The sequence below is a fragment of the Cynocephalus volans genome, chromosome X (genome assembly GCF_027409185.1).
Source record: "Cynocephalus volans isolate mCynVol1 chromosome X, mCynVol1.pri, whole genome shotgun sequence".
NCBI lineage: Eukaryota > Metazoa > Chordata > Mammalia > Dermoptera > Cynocephalidae > Cynocephalus > Cynocephalus volans.
Window position 1 is genome coordinate 104,789,595 of NC_084478.1, and position 22,936 is coordinate 104,812,530.

At 38.6% G+C, this 22,936-nt stretch overlaps 1 protein-coding gene and 1 pseudogene across 2 annotated transcripts in view; both read left to right on the forward strand.

The window, feature by feature from the left end:
* Positions 1–661: 661 nt before the first annotated feature.
* DIAPH2 (diaphanous related formin 2) overlaps positions 662–22,936 on the forward strand; it is an 834,932-nt gene continuing 812,657 nt past the window's right edge. For both annotated transcript variants that reach the window (XM_063083053.1, XM_063083052.1), the window contains exon 1: positions 662–897. In XM_063083053.1, coding sequence (XP_062939123.1) covers positions 766–897 — 132 coding nt within the window. In that variant the 5' untranslated portion in view covers positions 662–765. The remainder of the gene's footprint in view (positions 898–22,936) is intronic.
* Positions 12,554–12,693, forward strand: LOC134368721 (U2 spliceosomal RNA; annotated as a pseudogene).

Consider the following 22,936-nt stretch of genomic DNA (forward strand, 5'->3'; position numbering starts at 1 on the left):
ACAGTCTGCCTAAGCAATTAAACAGCGTTCCCCGTGGTTTTCCTATAGGATGCTAGTTGCCCTGCCAATCAGATCTTCCCAGAGTGTGGCAGGACCACACCCCCGGGGAGGCCTCAGGGAGGGAAGGTTCTTTGGCCTACACGAGTGGCAGCTGATACTGAGGTCGACTCGCCAGTGAAACTCACACGCGAATCGTCCCGGACCTCAGTTTCCCCGTCTCTAAAATGGGCTATCCCTCCTCTTTCTTGACTAGTTCCCTCCCATTTCACGCCAGGCCACTAGGAAGTGAAATCTGTGCTTAACCACAGCTGAAAGTCCTCTGCTAGGCTCCAGTCGCTGCGCCGGGCATGCTCAGTAGCTGGGGCCAGCTCGGCACCGGGAGTAGGAAGCGGCTTTGCGCGCCCGGGCGGCCGACTGCGGGCACTTTGATGAATCACGTGCGTTGAGGCCCTCTTAAAGAGATAGGCACCTACTTTCCCTCCACCCTCAACACCGCCCTGAGGGCGGCGGCGACCGTGGTAATTGCAGCTGCTCGGGGGCAGGGCTTGCCCCGGCGCTGAGTAGTGGCAACGGCGTGGTTGCGTCGGGGGTGCCTGGGAGCCGAGAGCCCCGGGGGCCTGAAATCGGCAGCTCCCCGGGCGGACACCCCTCTCCCTCAGGAGGAGGTGCTACCGAATCAGCGCGGGGCAGCGTGAACGCCTCGAGGGGCTTCCTTAGTTGAGGAGAGGTGGGGTTATAGGGCACAGGTGACAGGGCCGGAGAAAGATGGAGCAGCCCGGGGCGGCGGCGTCGGGAGCGGGAGGCGGCAGCGAGGAACCCGGTGGGGGCCGGAGCAACAAGCGGAGCACTGGGAACCGGGCCGCCAACGAAGAGGAAACGAAAAACAAACCCAAATTGGTGAGTGCTCTCGCAGCCCCCGCCGGCCTTGGGGACAGGGAGAGCCCCGGGATCCTCCTGCCGTTGAACACGGGGGCACCCGGGGCCCCCTCCCAAGAGTGACCGCGACCTCGCTGGGCAACTCGGGGAGCCGCTAAAGCAGCGGCCACGCCGAGGCGCGGAGACGGCGTGGGGACGGAAGAGCACCCCCTTCTTCACTTAACCCCTTTCTCACTCTTGTCAGCCCTGGAGACAGTGCGGGAAGGAGAAAGCCCCTCCCGCCCCGAACTTGGGGAGACCCCGAGTACTGGGTAGGGCTGTTGTTTGTCTAACTTGTGAGCACGAACCTTCTTTGCGCGATTCCATTCCCCTCCCACCTCTTGTCAGTTACTGTTTTGCCTCCTAACACTTCGGGTCCCGGGCACGGGAACCTCTCTCCTTTTCAGTCCAAATACTTGGGAGCCCACCTACAGCCTTGCAAATCAAGACAAACACAACGTTAGGCCCCCAATCTTTTTACCCTTCCAGAAATCTAAGGAAGAGGCGCCTACGTGCGTTTCCCCCCCTTGCCTCCTTCTCCATGTGCTTTCCCAAGAAACGTTTCTTTGGAAGGGTGGGGGGGAGCGTGGGAGTTGGAGGCTGGGTGAGGTACCACCAACTGTCGTGTGTATGTGTAATAGGCATAGTCATACAGTACTTCCACTTAGTTGATTAAGAACGCTCCAAAGCAGTGGGCAGACTGTGCAAGTCTCATCGTCCTGATAGTGTCAACCAGTGGTATCAGTCCATTTCCTGCCACTGAATGTGCAGGGGAATGAAATCTCTGGGGCCTGGTATTGCATTAGGAAATACTGGAGTTTTCTCAACTCATCAGTTAAAAGGGTTCCTCTTTTTGTAAACTTTCTAATTTGGGTGGCACGAAGGGAAAGGATTTTCCTGCACAAATTCAGCAAATACTCGAAGATCATTAGTTTAGATCTGGAGAAGCACAAGCCACATGTTGCATGTCTAGATTTCAGTTTTAACAAGCAACTTGATTATAGGGAAAGAAACGATGACATATAACTAAAGCCATCTCTTATGGCATCTGGCCATTTGGTATGGACCTGTTGTACTTCTCTCTCAGCTCCTATTTGCCTTTCAATTATGGACTGTCCATATTGGAAAACAGTGATAAAAGCGTTATCATTTTAGGAAATAGGCAGCCGTCTATTATGTGGGGAGGGATGTGGTGAGGTAGATTACAATGACAAGTTTAAAGTCTCATAAACTCCATTCTAACTTGAGGCAAATTGAGAACTTGCTTACTTGATGTGTCCTGTTACCACAATATTTACAAATGAAGAACTAAGTCATGGGCTCTTTGTGACTTTTCTATGCTGGCAGGAGTTAATGGGTTTAATGGGTGTCTGCACTATCATGAAACTTAGAAAAGCTTTGTGACTGTATCACCAAAGTTTAATGTATTTAAAAATATTGATGTTGTGATTTTGAAATTTATCAGTTTGTGGTAAAAGAGTGATCACATCTCCATTTTTCTTTTTTTTGGACCCAGTACAAAACTTTGGTTTAATCAGTGATTAAAAGTTTAAGTAAGAATAAGTTAACTGATAGTTTCCACAAATAGTTTGGTACATCTAAGCAAGAACCTTCCACTTTCAAGATGTATGCTCTCTAGAAAAAGCTCTTATCTCTGTCAGTAGTAACACCTTGATTATATTCTTCCCTTCCCTTTGGCCATTTGTCCTGTTTTATCTTTTATGTTTTACTTGCTTTGACAAGGTAACTAGATAGTTATGAGGTGGTATCACTTTCAGTTCCTAGCTAACTTCACTGTTCCGTGGTGAACATAGCTTGATATAAAAGAACACGTATTTGAATCCAAGAGTTTGTTAATATCAACATGAATTTTCTTTTTGTTCCAACGTAACTTTTGAGCCTTACATGATTTTACAAGCAGATGTGTCAGTTAATAAAAACAAATTTAGGAGGACATTTCAGCAAGTTTTAAGGCAAACAAGTTGATCAAACAATAAGACTTGGTAAACTTTTTCAGAAAGTTCATTTGGGATTCTTTTAAAAAAAAATTTAGAACATTTTATTTTTACTTTATTGACACATATTGTACATATTTATGGGGTACAGTTATATTTCAACACATGTATACAATGTGTGATCAGGGTAATTAGCATATTCATCATTGCAAAAATTTATAATTTATTTGTGATAACATTTGAGCTCCTCTCTTCTAGCCATTTGAGAACATACAATGAATTATTATTGATTATAGATGCCTAGCACTACTGTGCACCACTAGAACTTATTTTTCCTATCTAGCTGTACCCCCCATGTCCCTTTCCCAGCATCTGGTAACCAAAATTCTACTCTCTATTTCTATAAGCTGAACTTTTTTTTCTGCTCCCACATGTGAGTGAGAACATGTATTTGCTTTCTGTTTGCTTTCTGTGTCTGACTTTATTTCATTTAATGTAATATCTTCAAGGCTCATCCATGTTGCTGCAAGTGACAGGATTTCATTCTTTTCATGGCTGAGTAGTATTCCATTGTGTCTATATACCACATTTTCTTTATCCATTCATCTGACTGTGGACACCTAGGTTGATTCCATATCTTGGCTATTGTGAATAGTGCTGCAATAAAAATGGGGGAATGCTAATTTGCAGTAAAAATAGGGATATGCTCTTCAGTATGCTAATTTCTTCTCCTTTGGATAAATACCCAGCAGTAAGATTGCTGGATCATATGGTAGACAATATGGAGGTTCCTCATCTAGAATTCTTAAACTTAAAATTTTGCTAGTATGATAAAGCTTTACTTAGACTAAATTTTATTATTTTGAGTATGATGTTAATAATCACTGTAATAATAGTTAATTTTGTGTGTGTGTGTGTGTGTAAAGGAATTGTAGTGTGGGATATAAAAGAGAGCCATATGGTCATAGAAATTATTCGTGTAGGTGATTGTGTGGGATAGGGATTCTTAAACACCTGAAATTATATGAAGAATATTTGCATGTATGTAGATACATTTATTTTCTGAGCCCCATACCTTTCGTCAGTTTCTCAAAGGCATCCTACACCTATAGGAGAATAAGAACTATTGCATTAAGAGATAGACAGTAAAGTAAATGACAGTTGATTCCACTCTAAGTTACTGGGGAGGCCAGTGATCGAGGGAGAAGGGAAATAGCATTGATTACACAGGTAATTGATATTGAAGATAATTCTTCTGAGGGTAAAAATAAGTTAACTGCACAATATCTACATAGTATTAGCTAAGATTAAAGCTTCCACTACATAGAAAAATTACCTCAATTGCTCTAGTATAGTGGATTCATAAAGTGTAAGGTGTGTGATTCACTTGTTTTCATTTAGTTCCCCATGGTTCTGGAAACTGGAGATGGAAGGCATAGATATATTCTATAGAGGGGAACTACTTTCATTTATATCCTCAACTTTTTGATGGGTATTAATGAGGAATTTTTCAGAGTGGCATTTTAGGACTGTAACGACTTCTGTTTAAAATTAATTGAATCAAAATCTGAGAAACATGACTTCAATTTTTTTCATATATGTAATCTTGTAATGACCCTTTTATTTTGATTATAAAGAAATGTGTTCTGTCAAGTTGAATAGGAGAGCTCTAGAAGTGTTATGAAGGAGCTACATCTTTAATCCCACATATTCAAGGCAGTGACTTAATCATTAGGAGAGGTCAGTGTTAAGATAGAACTAACACCCCCCCCCCACAAGATGGTGTAGAGTGGCTTGACAGTGTTTGATGTTTTTATATTTTGACTTTGTGTTTCCGTATAATTTCAGAAGCCTTTGGTTCTTTAGACAGTAGATTCAAATTTGTAACTTGAAATAACAGAAGTTACTTTTCTGATTATTGTATAACTTCCTGAGTATTTGGTTTTTTGCTTACAATTGGATAAATCATATTTTGATTTTAAATAATAACTTATGAGCACAATGATTTCATTTATGCAGCAAATATTTCTTGAGTACCTACTATGTGCTAGACACTAATCTAAGGGTTGGTGATATAAAGATGCTCATAGTTTAGTGACACAGACAGGGAAGTTACTTAATGATTAAAGAGCAGTTTGATAAGTTATGAAAGGAATATGCATAGGAAGATTCTATAAAACTATCATGGAGAGGCATCTAAATTGAATTGGATGGTTGAGTGTGGTAAGGAAAGGCTTACAGTAGGTGACGTTTATACTGAGGCTTAAAGATGAGGACATTAATTGAAGAAGTGGAGGGAAAGTCGTTCTAGGTTGAAAGAACAACATATACAAAGGTGGGTAGATACAGGAGCATGCCCAATAAAGAAAGTTAGGGTAGATGTATATGGCTGAAACAAAGGGCGTATATGGTGGACCTGCCAGGAAACAGGGTTCAGATTGTGATGGATCTTTGTATGCCATGCTAGAGTTTCAACTTCTTTCTGAAAGTCAGAGTAAGCCATTGAAGTGATTAAAGCAGGACAGCGAGTGACCTGATTAGATTTGTTTCAGAAAGAAACTTAGTACTATGGAGAATTTTTTGGAGAGGGGTGCCAGAATGGAGGCAGGAAGACTAGGAGGAGCAGAGTGGCATAAAAGAGTTTGATGTTTAGAGTTAGAGACCTGGATTCCAATCCAACTCATCAACTTACTGGATATATTTCTCTGCACCTTAGTTTCCTCCAACCACCTATATTGCCTCTCCTTCCTGCCACCCACCCTGAACATCCTCACCAAATCTGAAATGTCCACCCTGTTTCTCACCCCCTTTTGCAGCCCAGCTCATGCCTGAGTATTCTCTCATTCTATCAAACATTCACTGATCACTTTAGCTTGCTGGGAGCTCTTTCCTTCTGAACTCGTAACTGTCATGAGTCTCCATATGATATGCTGATCTTGTCTCTACAGAGATTTTAAAGTACTTTTGGGCAAGGGTCCCCTTTTATGCCTATTCTTTTTTTTTTACCATGTTGGAAAACAATTTACTATTTTTAAAACAATATATAAAAATAAATAAACTCATATATTTGCTAAACAATTTGATTACCTATTTAAAAAGTCAAACAATTCTTCAAACATCATATTCCACAACAAAATCTCCAGGACCAGTCTTACAAATTAGTTCAAACTTTTAAGGAAGAAAAAACACCAAAATTTCGTGACTGTCAATATGCCTATTCTTAAAAACCTGGCAGGCTAGTGCTTGGGTGCAAAACTACTCGATAAATGATTGTTAGCTGGGGGACTTTTTCCCTATAGGCCTTTCATTTCAAGAGAGTAAATTGTTGAAAAGAGGATTTTTAAAAAAATAAATGTTTACTTTTATGTGCTATTTTTTTCTTAGTATATATACTTCATCAAATGAACCTATCTTTACATTCCTCTGTGTCTTTTGTCTAATTTTGAAATTCAGGGAATTCAGGAAGCTTCTTTAGGGCCATGAGAACTCCCCTACCCACCTGGTTTGTTTGGATACTTGTGATGTCAGAACTTGAACTTCCTTGCAGAGAAACAGTACCAGAACTGATGAGCCAAGTAACATTTTACTGTCGTTAGTCGGAGACTTCAGGTTAATGGCAAAAGAATACAGAACGGAGAGCCAAAAGACCTAGGTTCCAGTGTCCAATCTTTTATTTGCTTGTGATCTCTGATGAGCCATTTAACACAAGACGTTTGAACTCTTTGATTAATGTTTGCTAGTGGGAGATAACACTGTCTGCCTTATTTGCTTCACAAGGTGGTTTAGATAAGAAAGCATTTAGGAAATTTTATATTGTTATGCAAATATAGAGCATTATTAACCCCTTATACTACTTGAAACAAATGTGACTGTGGTTGGATGGTTTAATGGCTTTCCTGCAATTTGATAGCTCTAACTTTATTGTATGAAGTACCATAATATGATTATATGTTGATTGATTCCTTATTCTCACCTCAATTCCATTCGTCCATTTGGAGGATTATATATTCTGTCCTTTTACTAATAATTTTTTTGGTTGAATGCATATAAGATGTGCGTTTAACTTTTTTCATTGTAATTTTTTAAAGAACCCTTTCAATTTATCAATTTGAGGCATTTAAAATTTTTGTTAAAAAACTTTAATTAGATATCATTATGCCTTGTCAGTCAGCTTACTGCTGTTGTACAAATAAGGAAACCGAATCACTGAAATTGTGAGGAGACTGACCTCAAGATAAGTTTAAAACTATCACTTCTATTATAAAAGTTATCTATAGCACTAAGTCATTATGCTTCAAAGACTGTGAAAGTGAAAAAGTTATTCAATCTCTTTTTTTGTTCCTTTTTGGAACAATTATAATTGTAATCCACCTAGATTTCACTCCAAGTACTAAGGGCTCTGGCAGTAGTAACATGTCATTGAAGTGAAATATATTCTTTTCCAACCTGGTTTCAAAGAACACTGAAAATAACAGGATGCTCTGAAAACAATACATACATAACATATGTTAATTTACATGAATCAGCAGATTTAGTTAAATATTACTGGGTATCCCTAGCACACACAGGGATTTATTATTGAAGACCCAACTTTCCCCTATTCCTGTATTCAGTTTGCCATGCAGGAGAGACCAGTTCCTTCTGCTGGATTTGGGGTGCTTGATACTTTATTTTTTCTCAAGGCTGAAGAAACTAAGCTGATAGCCAGGTGACTTAAAATACAGTTAAAATATCCAAGTGGGTATATTGTGAAAGACACATATTGTGGAAGACAGCTCAAAATTGATGCATGTGAAGGAAGGTTGTAGTAACCTCGTATTTTCACATAGCTATGTATTAATGTCAGTAACAGAAAGAAATTAACTCATACTAATTTAAAACTTATTTACCAGATTAGGCTGAATCTATTTCAGTCTAAATGATATACTCCCTCTGAAGCTTAAACAGACACTCAGCTGAATACTGGTACTTGCTTGTTTTGTGTGAGATGGCCTCAGGAAAAAGGTATTGGTGACTCTCATGAAAGAATGTACAAAACAAAATTCTTACTAATCACCATTTCCACAGGCTTTGGTTTAATGAAGATTTTACTGTATTGCTTTAGGGAGAGTAAGCTACATTGCTACCAAATACAGACCAGCAAATTAGTCACCAGTCTCTCCTGTTAGGGCCTGGTACATGGTGCTTATTATAAGTGAGAAGCTTCTAGGTAGCTATTCAGGCAGGCCTAGATAGGAGTGCAAGACTTCAACAGGAAAGGAATTATTCCTCCATGACTGTTGACTCAATCACCTGACAATTCTGGTGCTCACCCAAGGGAGAAGAGACTTTGGGTACAATCCTTCAAAAGAAATATATTTGTTATTCTGTACTAGATATCCACATGTTTTGATAAAGATTTGCTCAAAATTTTAAGCAATTTTTATCTATATGTAATTTGTTGGTCTCATCAAGTTAAATGTAAAAGAGATAAAGTTTTTACTTTATACAATCATCCTTCTGTACGGGGTGGGAGGACATTGATACTAGGACCTCCACAGGCATCAAAGTGCTCAAGCCCCTGATATAAAATGGTGTAGTATTTGCACATAACCTACGCACATCCTCCTGGATACTTTAAATCATCTCTAGATTATTTATAATACCTAATAATATTATTTGTAATGCCATAAATATATAATATATTTATAATATAATTTTGATACCTAATGTAAATGCTTTGTAAATAGTTATATGGTAATTTTTATTATTTTTTATTGTTGTATTATTTTTATTGTGTTTTTTTCACAAATATTTTTGAGCCACGGTTGGTTGAATCCTCAGATGTGGAACCCTGGATACGGAGGGCCAACTATAATATGGAATACTTAATAAGAATTTTTATAAAACTTATGAAGAATTTTAGACATACTGAAAAGTAGAGAGGATAGTACAATGAGCCACTAACTGTCCATTACCCAGATACGATAGTTATCTAGATTTTGCAACATTAGCTTCATCCATCTTTTATTTTTTCGTTGCTAAAGTGTTTTAGTGAAAATCCTAGATATCATGTAATTTACTTCTACACACTTCAGTATGCATCTCTAAAAATTACTGACTTTTTAGAACCTTAACTGCTATGCCACTGTCACATCTTTAAAAATTAACATATTCTTTGGTATCATCTATAATCAAATATCCCCAATTGCCTCAAAAATAGATTTTTAATTTAATGTGTACTAATTAATGTACAATATCATTGAACTCTTTGAACAAATACAGCTTAAAATGAAGGTAAAATCTTGCTCAAACTTACTCTACATAAAGTGCTATCATAAAGCATCATCCCAAATTAAGTTCATTTCTGTCTTGAATTCTGTAGAAGTGTCTGGAAAGGCTGACTATATGTGCATAGGCTCCATAGATTAGCTACTATGTACCATAGAAAATAAACCAAATTAAGAATTTTGGCTTCACTCTGGTTGGGTAATCACTCATTCTTCATTTTGCAATTTATGAAGTAGGGTGGGGTTTGTGTGTAAGAATTTTCCTCCCAGGGAAATGTTGTACATAGTTGGGCAAAGGAAAAGGAAAAGTGTTCTTGAGTTATCTAGGTAAAGGGTTCAGGTAACTCTTTGATACACACCCACCCCCCCACCCACCCCTCCACCCTGCTAAGCTTATGTTACTAGCCCTAGTTTTATTTCAAATCCAATGTCAGTTTGGTACTTGAGGTATCTTTGTTTTTTTTGCTACTTGATATACTCTAGGTTGCTGAATCTGGATAATTGGGTGAACACACCTTTTACAAAGAACTCTGAAGTATTAAGTTTCCTAATTTAGATATTCGTGGGATTAAAATTGAAAACCAGACTACACTAATGAGGTGATGGAGCTGGGGATGGGTGGAGTTGGGCAAATATGAGAAATCGAGTTGGGCAAACAGCCTAGACTCCACATAAGATTTACCGAAGAAATCATGTAACCACTACTTTCCAGATAGCAATTTAGTGCTGTTATTGTGCCGGAAGGCAATAGGCATATAATTTCTCCAATTTTGTGGATTTAAGTAGATTTAGACTAGTAATCCATCTCCATTCTATGACTTCTAGACTGACCCTTTACTGACCCAATCAGGTAGGTAGTTTTCCTTAAACAGGCAGATGAGTGATAGTTGTTGGGACCCAACACCTGGCATTTTCTCCTGTTGTTTTGTGCTGGGAAGGGAAAGCTATGGAGGTGGTGTTTTATGTGCTTTGAAATCAATCACTGATAAAATCTTAAATGTTTATTAGAACATTATGCTGGCTGCAACTGTTTAGGAAGATTCTATATACAGATAGCAGGACCTTGTCTAGGCTGTACACTTTCACTTTGAACTTTAATAACGTGTATGTATAATAGAGACCAAGGCTGCTATGTATGGGTGGAACCTACTGAAATGTGTGAGACCACAGGGATCATACCACTTACTAAATCATGTGCCAGTCACAAGACTTTGTCTTCCTGGGGCCACTTTTTCAAATTCACACAAAAGTGCCATATGGGCTAGCTACTGCTTTTAAAACCAGGTGGATTTTATTCTCGTACCTGATAGGAAATTCAGCAAGGCATAGGACATGGTTTATTGTCTCATTTAGAATAGAAATTTTTCATTTGTCATTGATTCTGAGAAAATAATACAAGGTGAATATCTATATAAAATATTGTCCTAAACTTTTTTTTTTTTTTTTTGCTTTTGAATTATTGAAATCCTTAAATGTAGATGTGGCTATGTCCTCGAGGGTCTAGGCATAGGCCTAAGTAAGGTTGATTACCTTTTCTAACTGATGCCTCTCCCTATCCACACGCCTCTCAGTAGTTTTCTTGATGTTATTGTTTCACAGAGCTTCACATGGTTACAGATTGTATGGATAAGACTGCATTTTTTTTAGTTTGTGTGGTAACTTTAACTTATTTTCATTCGCATTGCCCATCATACAAGGCAAGAACATATAGAAAGATAAGATGGGTTAAAATGAATTTGGCAGAGGCATTTCCTCTAATAATTTGCTCTGCAGTCCAGTACCTCACATTACAAAATCAATATTTTCAAGAAGAGTCAGTGTGTACGGAAAACATTTGTGAGTGGAAATATCCTTTTCTTAGGCTGCCCTCATAGCTTGTTTTTCATTGGCAGTGCATTAGCTGACATTCCCTCCCCCACCTTTGGCTGAGTAGCTAATGGTCTTTAAACAAGCTATTAAAGGAAAGAAGAATACCTTTACAAAGTAAATAAAAATGTTCTGAATTTTATCCACATTGGAGGTTTGGATTTTCATGTATTTGTTTTACTAAAGTATGGCTTACCCATATTCTTTAATCTCTAAATTCTTAGGCTTCTTCAGTACTGTTTATACTTGCTTCATCAAACTGCTTTCAGATAGTCTTGTGGATTTCTGTGAGATCCACATCTACCGTTTTTATATAAGTTGAGTTGGCCTGAGACCACATACTAAATTTTAAGTGACTGTATCTCTGTATAAAATGGAATTGAGATATTAGTTGCATTTTAAAGTAAGAATTGTGCGGGGCTCTGTGTCCAATTTTCCACACTCTTCCTACCAGTTCTGTTGTAGCTAATTGTGGATCAGGATATGTTATGTTACAAATCCCTGCTTTCAACCTCCTCCCACCCCTTTGAATAATCTGTTATCACTTGCATGTTTCTGACTCTGAAGATCATCTCATTCCCTGTTGTTTTTACTGATTTCTGTGAATATTATCAATGGTGTATCCTTATTTTCTGACCACAGAAATAACATGCAGAAGGTTGGCCACTGGATGTTAAATCAATTTCTGAATGTGATAGAGATTTGTTTAAAAGCATGTCCTATTCACGCCCATCACCACCAATGTTGCCATGAACTAGTAGGAACTGCACTTTGATCTTAGCACCACCCCTTTGTGTTTTCAAGACTCAACATTGTGTTTTATGGGATCTAAAAGTATTTCATATGCTATACAGAGTTGAAATAAGCTAAATAGGATATCTAACTGATCCTATTAGTGTTTTTTTTTTTTTTTTTAAGGAGTTTGTTTCTGGCTATTTAAAAAGGTTATATAGAAATAAGCTAACAACTTTTTAAAAGTGTAACTCTGGGGTTAAGGGTTTGGATTGTCATACTGGCCAGCTGGCCAAAATAAATAAATAAATAAAAATAAAAATTAACTCTGGGCAAGTTGTTTATTTATCTTCTCTCTGGGTGTCAGTTTATTCTGTAAAATGAGGGTATCAAAATAGATGATCTGCAAGGTTCCATTCAGCTCTGAAATATTGGAAGTCAAAGGTTATTGAGAACTATAATGAATCTGCCCTAACATAAATGCATGACATCTGGATTCCAGTTTGCCAAAAAGTTGGAATTATAAAAGATGGTTATTTAAGGCTGAATGCTAAAGAGGGACTATCCTAGTTAACTTTACTGTCCTGTTTCTGGAGTCTAAGTTAGCCTAGCCACATCAACATTCTTTTAACCACACATTGTATGTAGGGCAATATACTGAGCCCTAGAGAGTGCAAGCTCCACTCTAGGTCATTCTAATCCTTGGGTGGTTGCCTTGGCTCAGTGACTGGGTACAGTACTCAAGCCTACCCAGAGGTGATTCTCAATAATATGTAATATCATAGGTGCCAATTGCTGTTCTAAGTGCTTTGCATGATCGCTTCTCGGCCTTTTGGCTAAGATCAAATGTAGTATCTAAGTGCTTTGCATGTGTTTGTCAAGAACTGTGCAAGGTCTGGGAGTTTACTCTATTTACCCACCTATTACTATTTCATGGATGATTGCAGAATACCCAAGACTCCTGGGTCAGCACCAAGACAGCTTGTTATTCATTGCAAAAGCAGCAGCCATAATGTCAGCATGACATTCTGGTTCACTGTGACCTTGAGTCCCGTGAGGTGGACCAGGATGATGCGTACACAAGGCAGTGAACTGCTTTACAGGAAAGGAACACTGAGCTTGGGGTATTTGCCACTTTTATAGTAAGAAAAAGCCAGCCTGCTCTTTGCTTTTTGTCCTCAAAGTTGCTTGCTACAAACACAACCCTGGGAAATGGCCTATGTAAAATGCCGTCAGTGCTTTTCAGTCTTGGCATACCCAGCAAGAATGTGCAGGGATGCTCAGGGATTGATGGAGGGTTGCCTCCATCAATATTAACTCATTTCATCCTCACAGCAATCATTTTGTAGGTGAGGAAAAAGGCTCAGAGCAGATAAGTAACTTGCCTGAGGATATGTAGTGGTGAATTTGGAATTCAAGACCAATGTGACTGTAAAATCCATCTTTTTAGCTGTGTTTTTTTATACTGTCTAAGAACATAATCCTCTGGGTAGCTCTAACTGATCTAAAGATCCAGTGGTCCTCAGGACTGGTGATGGTTGGACCTGGCCTGGATTTGCATTATGCTTATGTATAATTTAGAAGACAGAGTTCAGGGACTGTTTATTTTAGTGCCACTGATAATGAACTGTTAAAATTCTTTGACTCACTGCCATGAAGTATTGGGCCAGATATGTGATTGCTTGCTAAAAAGAGCCATGAGCGTGAAAGTGATATGGCTATGGATTTTAAGGACACATAAGCAGTTCTTAAAAACACAAGTCTGGCAGTCTGGCCTTTATTAAATAATTTTGTGGTCAACAGAAGGCCTGCTGTACTTTGCTACTGTGGCATATTGCATATGATTCTCTTTTTTGCCTTTTGTATGTCAGCCTTATAGGGAGTAGGTTCTGAACAGGTTATATTGCAGGTTATACTCCCTGATTTGTCTTTTAGTTTCTCTCTCTCCTTCTCTCCCTGCTTGCCTTCTGTTTGTTTGTGAAGTTTTGAATGAAGTAAAACTCTTTGGAAAAACTAATGCTATCTCCTATTACACAAGTACACGATATGTATTATTTCTTGTTTAGGGGAGTGCCAAGAACCACCTACCTCTCCTGCTGCTTCCTGTGTCTGCTTTGCCTAAAGATTGGCTGCAATAAAAGTGTGGCATATTCAGCCAAGTACTATCATTTTTATTTAGTCTGCAGAAAGTGTTGTGACAAACAATTTTTGTGTTGACATGTGACGAGTAATAGAACCCTAAACTATGGGCTTAAGTGCTGAATAATATGGAAGTACATAATGTAGTTTGAGTTCTAGTCCCCTCATCTTTAACCATCATCCTTCTCAAAAGAAAAAGAGAGCCTTTAATTTTAAAAAATGCAATGCACAAAATCATGACTATACCGGTATATGCTTGAGCCTGGAATTGGGCTATTTCACACTTAAGATCACTGATCTTAATGAGTTAAAATTTCTGTGTTGGTTTTGTTCATAGAAGTGTGTACAATACAGCATGCAACTAGGAGGTGAAGGATATCTTAAGCTCTCATAATGATATAGACATAACTGGGAAAGCTACTAATTAAGCAGATTATGATTTTATTAAATTTCTGTTTTCCAAATATCCATCTTATCTATTACAAATTCATATGTCCTCCAAATATGGTCCTGGTTGTTGATGTCCTTCTTTTGTTTTTGAGTTCATCTAACCCAAAGAGCTTGTGTTATGGGCTTATATGTAAGGAAAGGTGTAGCATTCCTCTGTCCCCAAAAGTATGTTTTTTTTTTCCCTTTAGACTAGTGGTCTCAGTGGGGGACAATTTTACCTCCCAGGAACATTTGGTAATGTCTGGAGACCTTTTTGGTTTTCACAGCTTTGGGTGGGGGGTGCTACAGTCCTAGCAGGTAGAGGCCAGGGACGCTTCTCTACATCTTACAATTCATAGGACATTCCCTCTACCACAAAGAACTGTTTAGTCCAAGATGTCAAGATTGATAAAGTTGGGAGATGTTGCCAAGGCTGAGAAACCTTACTTTAGACCGTACAACTTTTTGTACATTTGGTGTGTAAAATTCCTGTGGCTCCTTAGCCATTCTTCACCTTCCATTCTATCCTTTCCTCTGTATTGAGACAGGGTCACATCATCCCTGTCTTCAAGGAAGCATTTTTTGTTTCATTGACTCCAACCAATTTTATTTTTATTTTCTCCCTTTCTACCACTGGAGATCTGCTGGACTAGACTGTTATCAACTTTGTAGTTGTAACCTATACGTCTTATTTCTGACATCTAAGGTAAATATTCATTCTCATCCTAATGAGTTTAAAGAGCTATTTTTCTATATGCTGATTCCTTGATACCTCAACAACTTCTGATACTGGTCACTTTTAACTCTTCATCTGTATGGATTTTAGATTCCATGGTACAGTCTTCTCTGGCAGCTTCTGCCTTTTGATTTGTTGACTGCCAAAGTACCAGCTTTCTTTGCATCCCACCTCAGAAATTTCTCACTGTTTATCTGCCCTTCTGCACATACAATTGCAGGCCATCATATGCCATTTTAAATACTACCTGGTTGCAGATTATACCAAACTTTTCTATCTGCTCTGACATCTAAGTTCAATACTATATCATTGTTTACTGAGAGGCATTGCCCAACTATGGTGCAATTCTACTAAAAACAGCATAAAACTTGAAATACTTTATGTCAGTGTTTGTTTTAATATTTATTCTTCCTCTATTCAGGGAAAATAAAAATTAACATGATCCCGATCCCCCCCCCCCCCCCCCCACGGACACAGACACACACGTACATGGTATTTATCCGGATTACCTTTTCAAGCTAAGGTTTACTCTTGCATCACTTATCACCAGACTGTATCACTGATTGACCTTTGTGATTCCTGGGCCAGTTGAATCAAGGTTAACTTCCCTGTTTGACCAGTGAAAGTCAGTGACTACTTTTCACCCAACTCATTAGGACCAAGTGTATTTTATATTTAGGGCTACTTAGGCACAATTGTGTCTTTGTAATCTTCCTTTTCTATTTGCCCCCTTATTTAAGTGAAGCCATCAGCTGCATTGTCCCATCCGCCTGAAATAATCTCTTGTCCTTTTTTCTCTTCTCAGTGAATTCTAAGTACTTTCCTTCCATTTCTTCATGTAACTCTTAAACTCTTTATTGCCTGTTTGAAGGCAACATGATCAATTCATTCCCCTTCAGCCTTCAGTGTCCTGTAGAGAGCCAGTTCATTCTGCAGCATGCATGGCCATATTAACAGTTATGCTTATTATAAATGTATGTTACAGTGTGTAATCATTCCACACACATCAACTCCTCATTATGTATGATGCATCATGCTGAGCATATAAACACAACTGTATACAGGTCTTACTCTTGAGGAGCTAACGTCCTAGTGAAAAAAGAATGACAGATACATATAAGGTAGTAAGTCCTATAATAAATTGTCATAAGCAGAGTGCTCTTGAAAATGCCCCACATACTGTGCTTGGTAGGGAGAGGAGAGACTTCACAGAGGTAATATTTGATCTGGGTCTTGGAGAATGAAGAATAGATTGGTAAGATTAAAAGGCAAACCATTCTCAATGGAGGGATCCTCACGTATGCAAGTTTAGAGTTACGTAAAGGCAGGTATTTATTTTAAGTGTTGTTGATTTAAAAATGTTAATATCTTGGAGGGAAGGTTGTGGCTAAATTTGCTTTGTAATTGAATATAGGTGATCATAAGAAACATTTTTCACCAACTCAGAAGTGGGGTGGTGTCAAGCCACGGCTGGGTCTGGAGCACACAGACCCCTCAAGCCCATTGTCCAGACTGGGTCACAAACCCTTCACACGCGGGTCCATGAGTTAGGTAACTGGAAGAAAGGTCCTTGAAGCCATAGGTGAAGAAAGAGTAGTCTTTATTCCTGCACACACACATCTAGGAGCTAGGCAGTCCAAAGAGAAACTCAGAAACACAACTGCTACTGGCAAAGTCCAAAGAAAAACTGAGCAGCTACCAGCAAAGTAAACATGCTCTCTTTTTAGATGTGAGCTCTCTGCTGGCCAGCAGTTCAGGGCCGCTGCTCCACACACTCTCAAGAACACACACACTAGCAACAAACTAAAAAGATACATTGGCATGCATGTGCACTAACTCCACCCCCCCCCCCCAGTTTGTTTACAATGAATGTGCTGCCCCACACCCAACTGGACTTGAGGCAAGGGGGCCTGATTAAACTATTCTATTTTCCCAACAGGTGGATAGAGGGAACTAACATTTATTGAGCACCTACAATGTTTCCGGCATTGTTCTAGGAGCTTTACATCATTATCTTACTTAATTTTTGTCATAAACATGTATGGTAAGTGTGGTTATTTCCTGAATTTAACAAATAAGGGAAATGAATCTCAAACAGGTTAACTGATTCTGATTCCAAAATATAAACTGTTTTATGATAGCATGCTGCCTTCTTCCTGTAACAGACTATATTTAACTATAATTTTTCTATCTTACTTTTATATAAGATGTATATTATATACATATATTTTATTTTTCTCCTGTCACAAACCCTATTAGGAGTCTGATAAATACATCTTAATACATTTCATCTGTGTTCAATTAAATTAGTTGAGAAATAATAGAGCTTGAGAAATTGGCTGGGAGTTGTCCACAAAAAACTAACTCGTAGCTATATGTAGTTAGTTTTACCACTGAGGATTTAGGTAAGCTACTCAGTTGGAAAAATTCTAGCTCTAAAATTCTTTTTGTTCAACACTTAATCTAATTTAATAATTGTTTTGGAGAAGCCCACCTTAAACACTTAATCTAATTTAATAATTGTTTTGGAGAAGCCCACCTTAGTATCATGCTAGGCATTATTAGGGTTTAAATAAATACTTCCTGCCCACTAGGAACATAAAGTTGGAGAATCTGATATGTGCAAACCTGTGGTGCAGGTTGGAATGTGATCAGTGCTATTGTAGAGGTAAAAGGTGCTATGGGAACACAGATGGTGTTAATTCCTAATGGAGTATTAGGGATGACTTCATGGAAAGATAGGCAATAGAATAGAGGCTTAAAATGCAGGGGTCTTTTTAAAACAGGTAGTGACAGAGTGGAGAGAGGGCATTCCCTGTAGTGAGAAAAGTATGCGTATCTTAGCATGGGCTGCTATAGCAAAGTAACATAGCCTGGGTGGCTTATGAACAGTAGAAATTTATTCCTCACTGTTCTGGAGGCTGGAAATCCAAGATTGGGATGTCAGCATGGCTGAGTGAGGGTCCTCTTCTGGATTGTGGACTGCTGACTTCTTGTGGTACCCTCACATGGTAGACAGCAGAGAGGGGAAGCAAGCTCTCTTGTGACTCTTCCAACGTCACTATTCCCATTCATGAGGGCCCCCTTCATGATCTCATCTAATCCTTATTACCTCCCAAAGGCCCTACCTCCTAATATCATCACATGGGATGGTAGAGTTCCAACATATGAATTTTGGGGGACATAAACATTCAGTCCATAACAATGTACAACTGCAAGGGAGGTAGGAAGTTAGGGCTCATTTGAGGAAATGTGAGCCTAGTGAGGGCCAGGTGTACGATACACGAGAGAGTGTTGGAGTTCAGGCTGGATGGAGAGATTGCAGCTCAATCATGGTAAGCACTGAATGCTTATCTAAAGAATTTGCACTTCATTCTGTAACCCATGTAGAGTATTTGAGCAGGGGAGTGATGTGATCAGAGCTTACAATCAGACCTTACTTTAGACTTTTTAAAATTTGAAATATCATGAAGTCTAAAATCTTTTGTTGGTAATTGGCCTGTTTGTAGTGTAAATATAAAGGCATTTATTAATTCTGATACCTTTTGGCATGCTTTAATTTGACAGCTTTGAACTTGTGAAATTAAACATGTACTATAAATAGTGTGTACTTTGATAACTTACAGTTTGTAGCAACTTAATTGGCCCTTGTTCCCAGGATACTATTCTGTAGATCTGTGCCTCTAAGTCTAAAGTTCTTGTTGTTGTTTTTCCTCCATAAATAGATACTGCTGTAAAGGTCAGGTAGCTTAGATTACAAAGGTGCTGCTGTCAAACTGAATGTGTTGTGTCTAGGCTGAACTACAATCTTACAGTCCATGGAATATTCCAAGAGAAGCTGCAAGATTTATGACACACAAAGCTAGGTAAATTTATGCTCACTAAAGTGATGTCATGATTTTTTTTTTTTTCATTTTCGTGTGCGACTCTCCTATGACAAAATAAGAGATACATTGCTTACCACTATGGCAAAGTAGTCTTAGGGCTATGACTTGAACTCAAGTCACCTACTTGAGATAATTAAGCAAGTGGGATTTGTATAAGAGATACTGTCAACTTAGTTTATAGCTTTTAAGACAGGGTAATTAAGAGCAGGGTTCCAAATGAATTTGAGATAAAAGCCAGGGGAATGAAAATTTTGTCCAGGATTTTATATACGTAGAATATCACAGTATGTGTTAATCTGAGTTCATATCTAGTTCTTATACAAAACCTGATTTGTACCATGTGAATGAAATAACACCCATTATAATTTGTTATTAATGATTATGCCAATTTGAACATAAAACTTAAAAAAAAAAAATATATATATATATATGGTTTTAGGGTTTAGCTGCTCCCCTAAAAGGAAAAGTAAACAAGTCAACTCCCTTTCTGTTGTGGTATATAATTTTATTCTGTTTCAGTTTAGTTGAATGCAAGGATACTTAGGCCAAAATTGAATGGATTATGATTATTTTCTGTTACTTGAGTTTGAAGATATTACCCCTCATGTGTTTTACTCAAAGTGAATGATTAATTTTTTTGTGTGCAGTGGTTTGTAGCTATAGAAACAGGACGTTCTTTCACAAGGCATAGATTGGGAAAATTTTCAAGCTCCTTGTTGGGTTACAAAATTATTCTAAAAAGACATAGGTCTTTGGGACATGAATCATCCTTTGTTAGACAACTTTCTCATGACAAATTTGTGATTCTTGCAAAATCTCTCTCTGGAGCCCTGGAAACATGAAGTATATTACTACAAATGCAGAGGACAGGAACTTCCAGAGTTATAAATACAGTGTCCATATTGAAAGGGTCTTGGGCAGGGGCTCCCTTGGTATGCTGAACCAAAAATATTTCCTGGCCTTTTTTCCCCTTTCCCACAGATGTTGCTTTGGGAGTTGAGGCCCAGTCACATGTTGGAGTAGTCTTTGTTTTGTTTCTTTCTTAGTGACAGCCATAAACGTGGTGGTGTCTGGAACAGTCTACTTCTCAAGCATCTCACTCACTTGCCCTGCCATATGACTTTATTGTCAGAAAGTTAGGGCTTGGGCCGAGCCTGTGGCGCACTCGGGAGGGTGCTGCGCTGGGAGCGCGGCGACGCTCCCAGCGGCCGCAGGTTCGGATCCTATATAGGAATGGCCGGTACACTCACTGGCTGAGTGCCGGTCACGAAAAAGAAAAAAAAAAAAAAAAAAAAAAAAAAAGAAAGTTAGGGCTGATAGGCAGGAGCTTTTCCTCTGCTATTGGCCCCTCCTCCCTTTTTTGCTTAATAGTGTGGGACACATTTTCCCATAGACATTATTGTTTTATTTGATATGTGTTATACTACAGTTCAGTTTCCTAATATTATATTTAGTGCTGAAGGGATATATAGATCATGAGATATAGGTGCTTGTTATCAAGGAATTTATAATATTATAAGGGGAATAAAACTTGTATATACCTCAGTATTTGGTAAGTACCACATAAATGGCTGGATTTAGAGACAGGAAGGATTAATAATTTGGGTTAAAATACGCTAGGAACTGAGTCACTAGGAACTTCTCCTCACCCTTTACACACACCCACCCACCCACCCAAAAGGAAAAATGCATTCAGAATTCAAAACACAAGGCTTAATTGTGAATCCATGGATTACGGTATACTCAGTTTCAGGATTTTCATACAGACTACATCAAATAAAATACTATAAAAGCTTAAGGCTTGGGTATATTTTGTTTTAAGCAAATATACCAGCAGGGAATTTGAATTTAGGAAGTAGGCAATTGATGGGCAGTGATTACTTTTAGAAGAGTCAATACAAGTTTACTGTAACCAATTCCTTTATTTTAAAAAAAGTTTGATCTGCCAAAAGCAAACAAATAGTACTTTTTAAATCAATTTATTATAAATGAAATGTTCCAGATTTTTTTTAGAAGATCATCTTATATTTTAATGCTAATTGTAGCCATCACCATACTATTGATCAAAAATGTCCAGTATGTTGAAAAAAGTAATTTCTTAATAATCCTCACTGGTTTCATATGTTACTTGAATATATGTTTATGAATGAGCACTGTTGTTCAAAGTTGAAACAAGTATGGTACTAAGTTGTATTTCCCTGGGACCTGTTAAAATGAGAACATTAAGGTATTTTATATGCAGTAGAAATGTAGTTTCCATTTCCCGACTGTTCTCATTCCCTTTAATCCTCTAGATTCCCTTTCACTCGGATTTGTTAAAAGTGGTTTTAGGACCATTTGCCTCAAGGCTGCCAGGAAAGCTTGGTAAAAACTGTAGATTCTAGAGCCCCAGTGGACTTACTGAATCAGAATCCTTTGAGTGTGGGCCCTGGGAGTCTGCATTAATAAGCTGCCTACATGATACTTTAAAGTTGGAGAACCACTAATCTCATGCACAGTTTGCAAAATGGCAGCCCTGCAAGTCATATCCGGCCCACAGATTTGTTTTGTTTGGCTTTCAGTGGTGGCAGGGTGGTTTTTCAGATTTAATTTGTTTGCCAGCTCTTAAGAATTGCTAGTTTACACATATAAATCCAGATTTCTGGCTTCTCTTAAAACATCAGAGTAATTTTGCAATACTGGGCCCGTGTTCCCACATGGCTGGCAGCAGTCCTCTCTATACCTGAATAAAATCTGTCTCATTTGAATGTTCCATGTGCTCTTGGATTTGCTACCATCCACCCCTCCTGCATTTTACCTGAGGTCAAGTGTTAATTGACCTTTATTTTTCAAAAGCTAGCTGATGTGCATTTTATCACCTGCTTAGAATCTGTATGCATTTGAGTTTTTGATTATGGATGCAGAGGCTCAAAACAGTGAGGGGAAACAATTGGAAAGAGGTGAGATTGGAGGCTGGGAGACCAGAGAAGTTATTATAATAGTAGAGATAAGAAAAGAGTGGCTGAACTAGGACAGTGGTATGAGGGATGGAGGAGAAGGAAGATTGGGATTTAGATGCTACCAGCCTTGGTGATCGGCTGAATTGGGGTGGGGTCCGGATGGGAGAAGGAAGAACAGGTATGGTGGAGTGGACAGAGGTGGACACAGGTGGGAAGATGCATTTGTTTTTGGACATAGTCACTTTAGGTGATTGTGGGACATCATTGCTAGGTACTGAGGTATAGCTTGCTGTGGAGCTGAGACTCTACTGTGTTGGAGAGGATGACACCTGGATGGAGCATATGAAATCTCCTGGGTGTGTGTGTAGATTGAAAAAGCATGTTCAAAAGCTTGCCTTCTTTTCCTAACGCAAGCTGAGAAAAAGATCCACAAAATTGTGGCTAGTAGGAATAGACAGAAAAATAGCTTATCTTCAACCTTAATCTAACTAGGGCAGAGACACACATAGGATACCTGGATGGAGGTGTATCTGAATCCCTGGAGGGTATGAAATTCTTATCCAAAAGTTTCAAAGGTTAACAAAGGTTGACACACCACTGTAGGATATGATGATGACATAGTGATTTCATGACAACCACCTCTTTCTTGCAAATGGTAACTTTGGTTTCTTTCTCCCTTTATCTCTTCTGCATTTCAAATTTTGCACTGTGAATATTCTTTTGTTCTTTGGATACTAGGAGTATGCTGTATTCTAAAAAGTATTTGCAGGACATATTTCTTTTTTATATCTCCAAGAAATTGTTTCTTTGGGAACACGTTGTGAATGGAGGTTAGGTTCCCAGGGAAGCTCCCTTTTTCAAATCCCACTTAATCTATATTGCAGATGAGGTGTTTTATTAATAGTATGAGCCAGAGCTCTGGGGTAGCCATGTGCCATATGGTATAGGAACAAATGAAGAAAGTTCCTTCTTTTCTAGGTGCAGGGCTGACCCTAGGCTATATTTTGAAACTGGTAAATTTTAGCTTCAGAATTCCCCAAATCCCTCTCTGGACCCCTTTTTCATATAA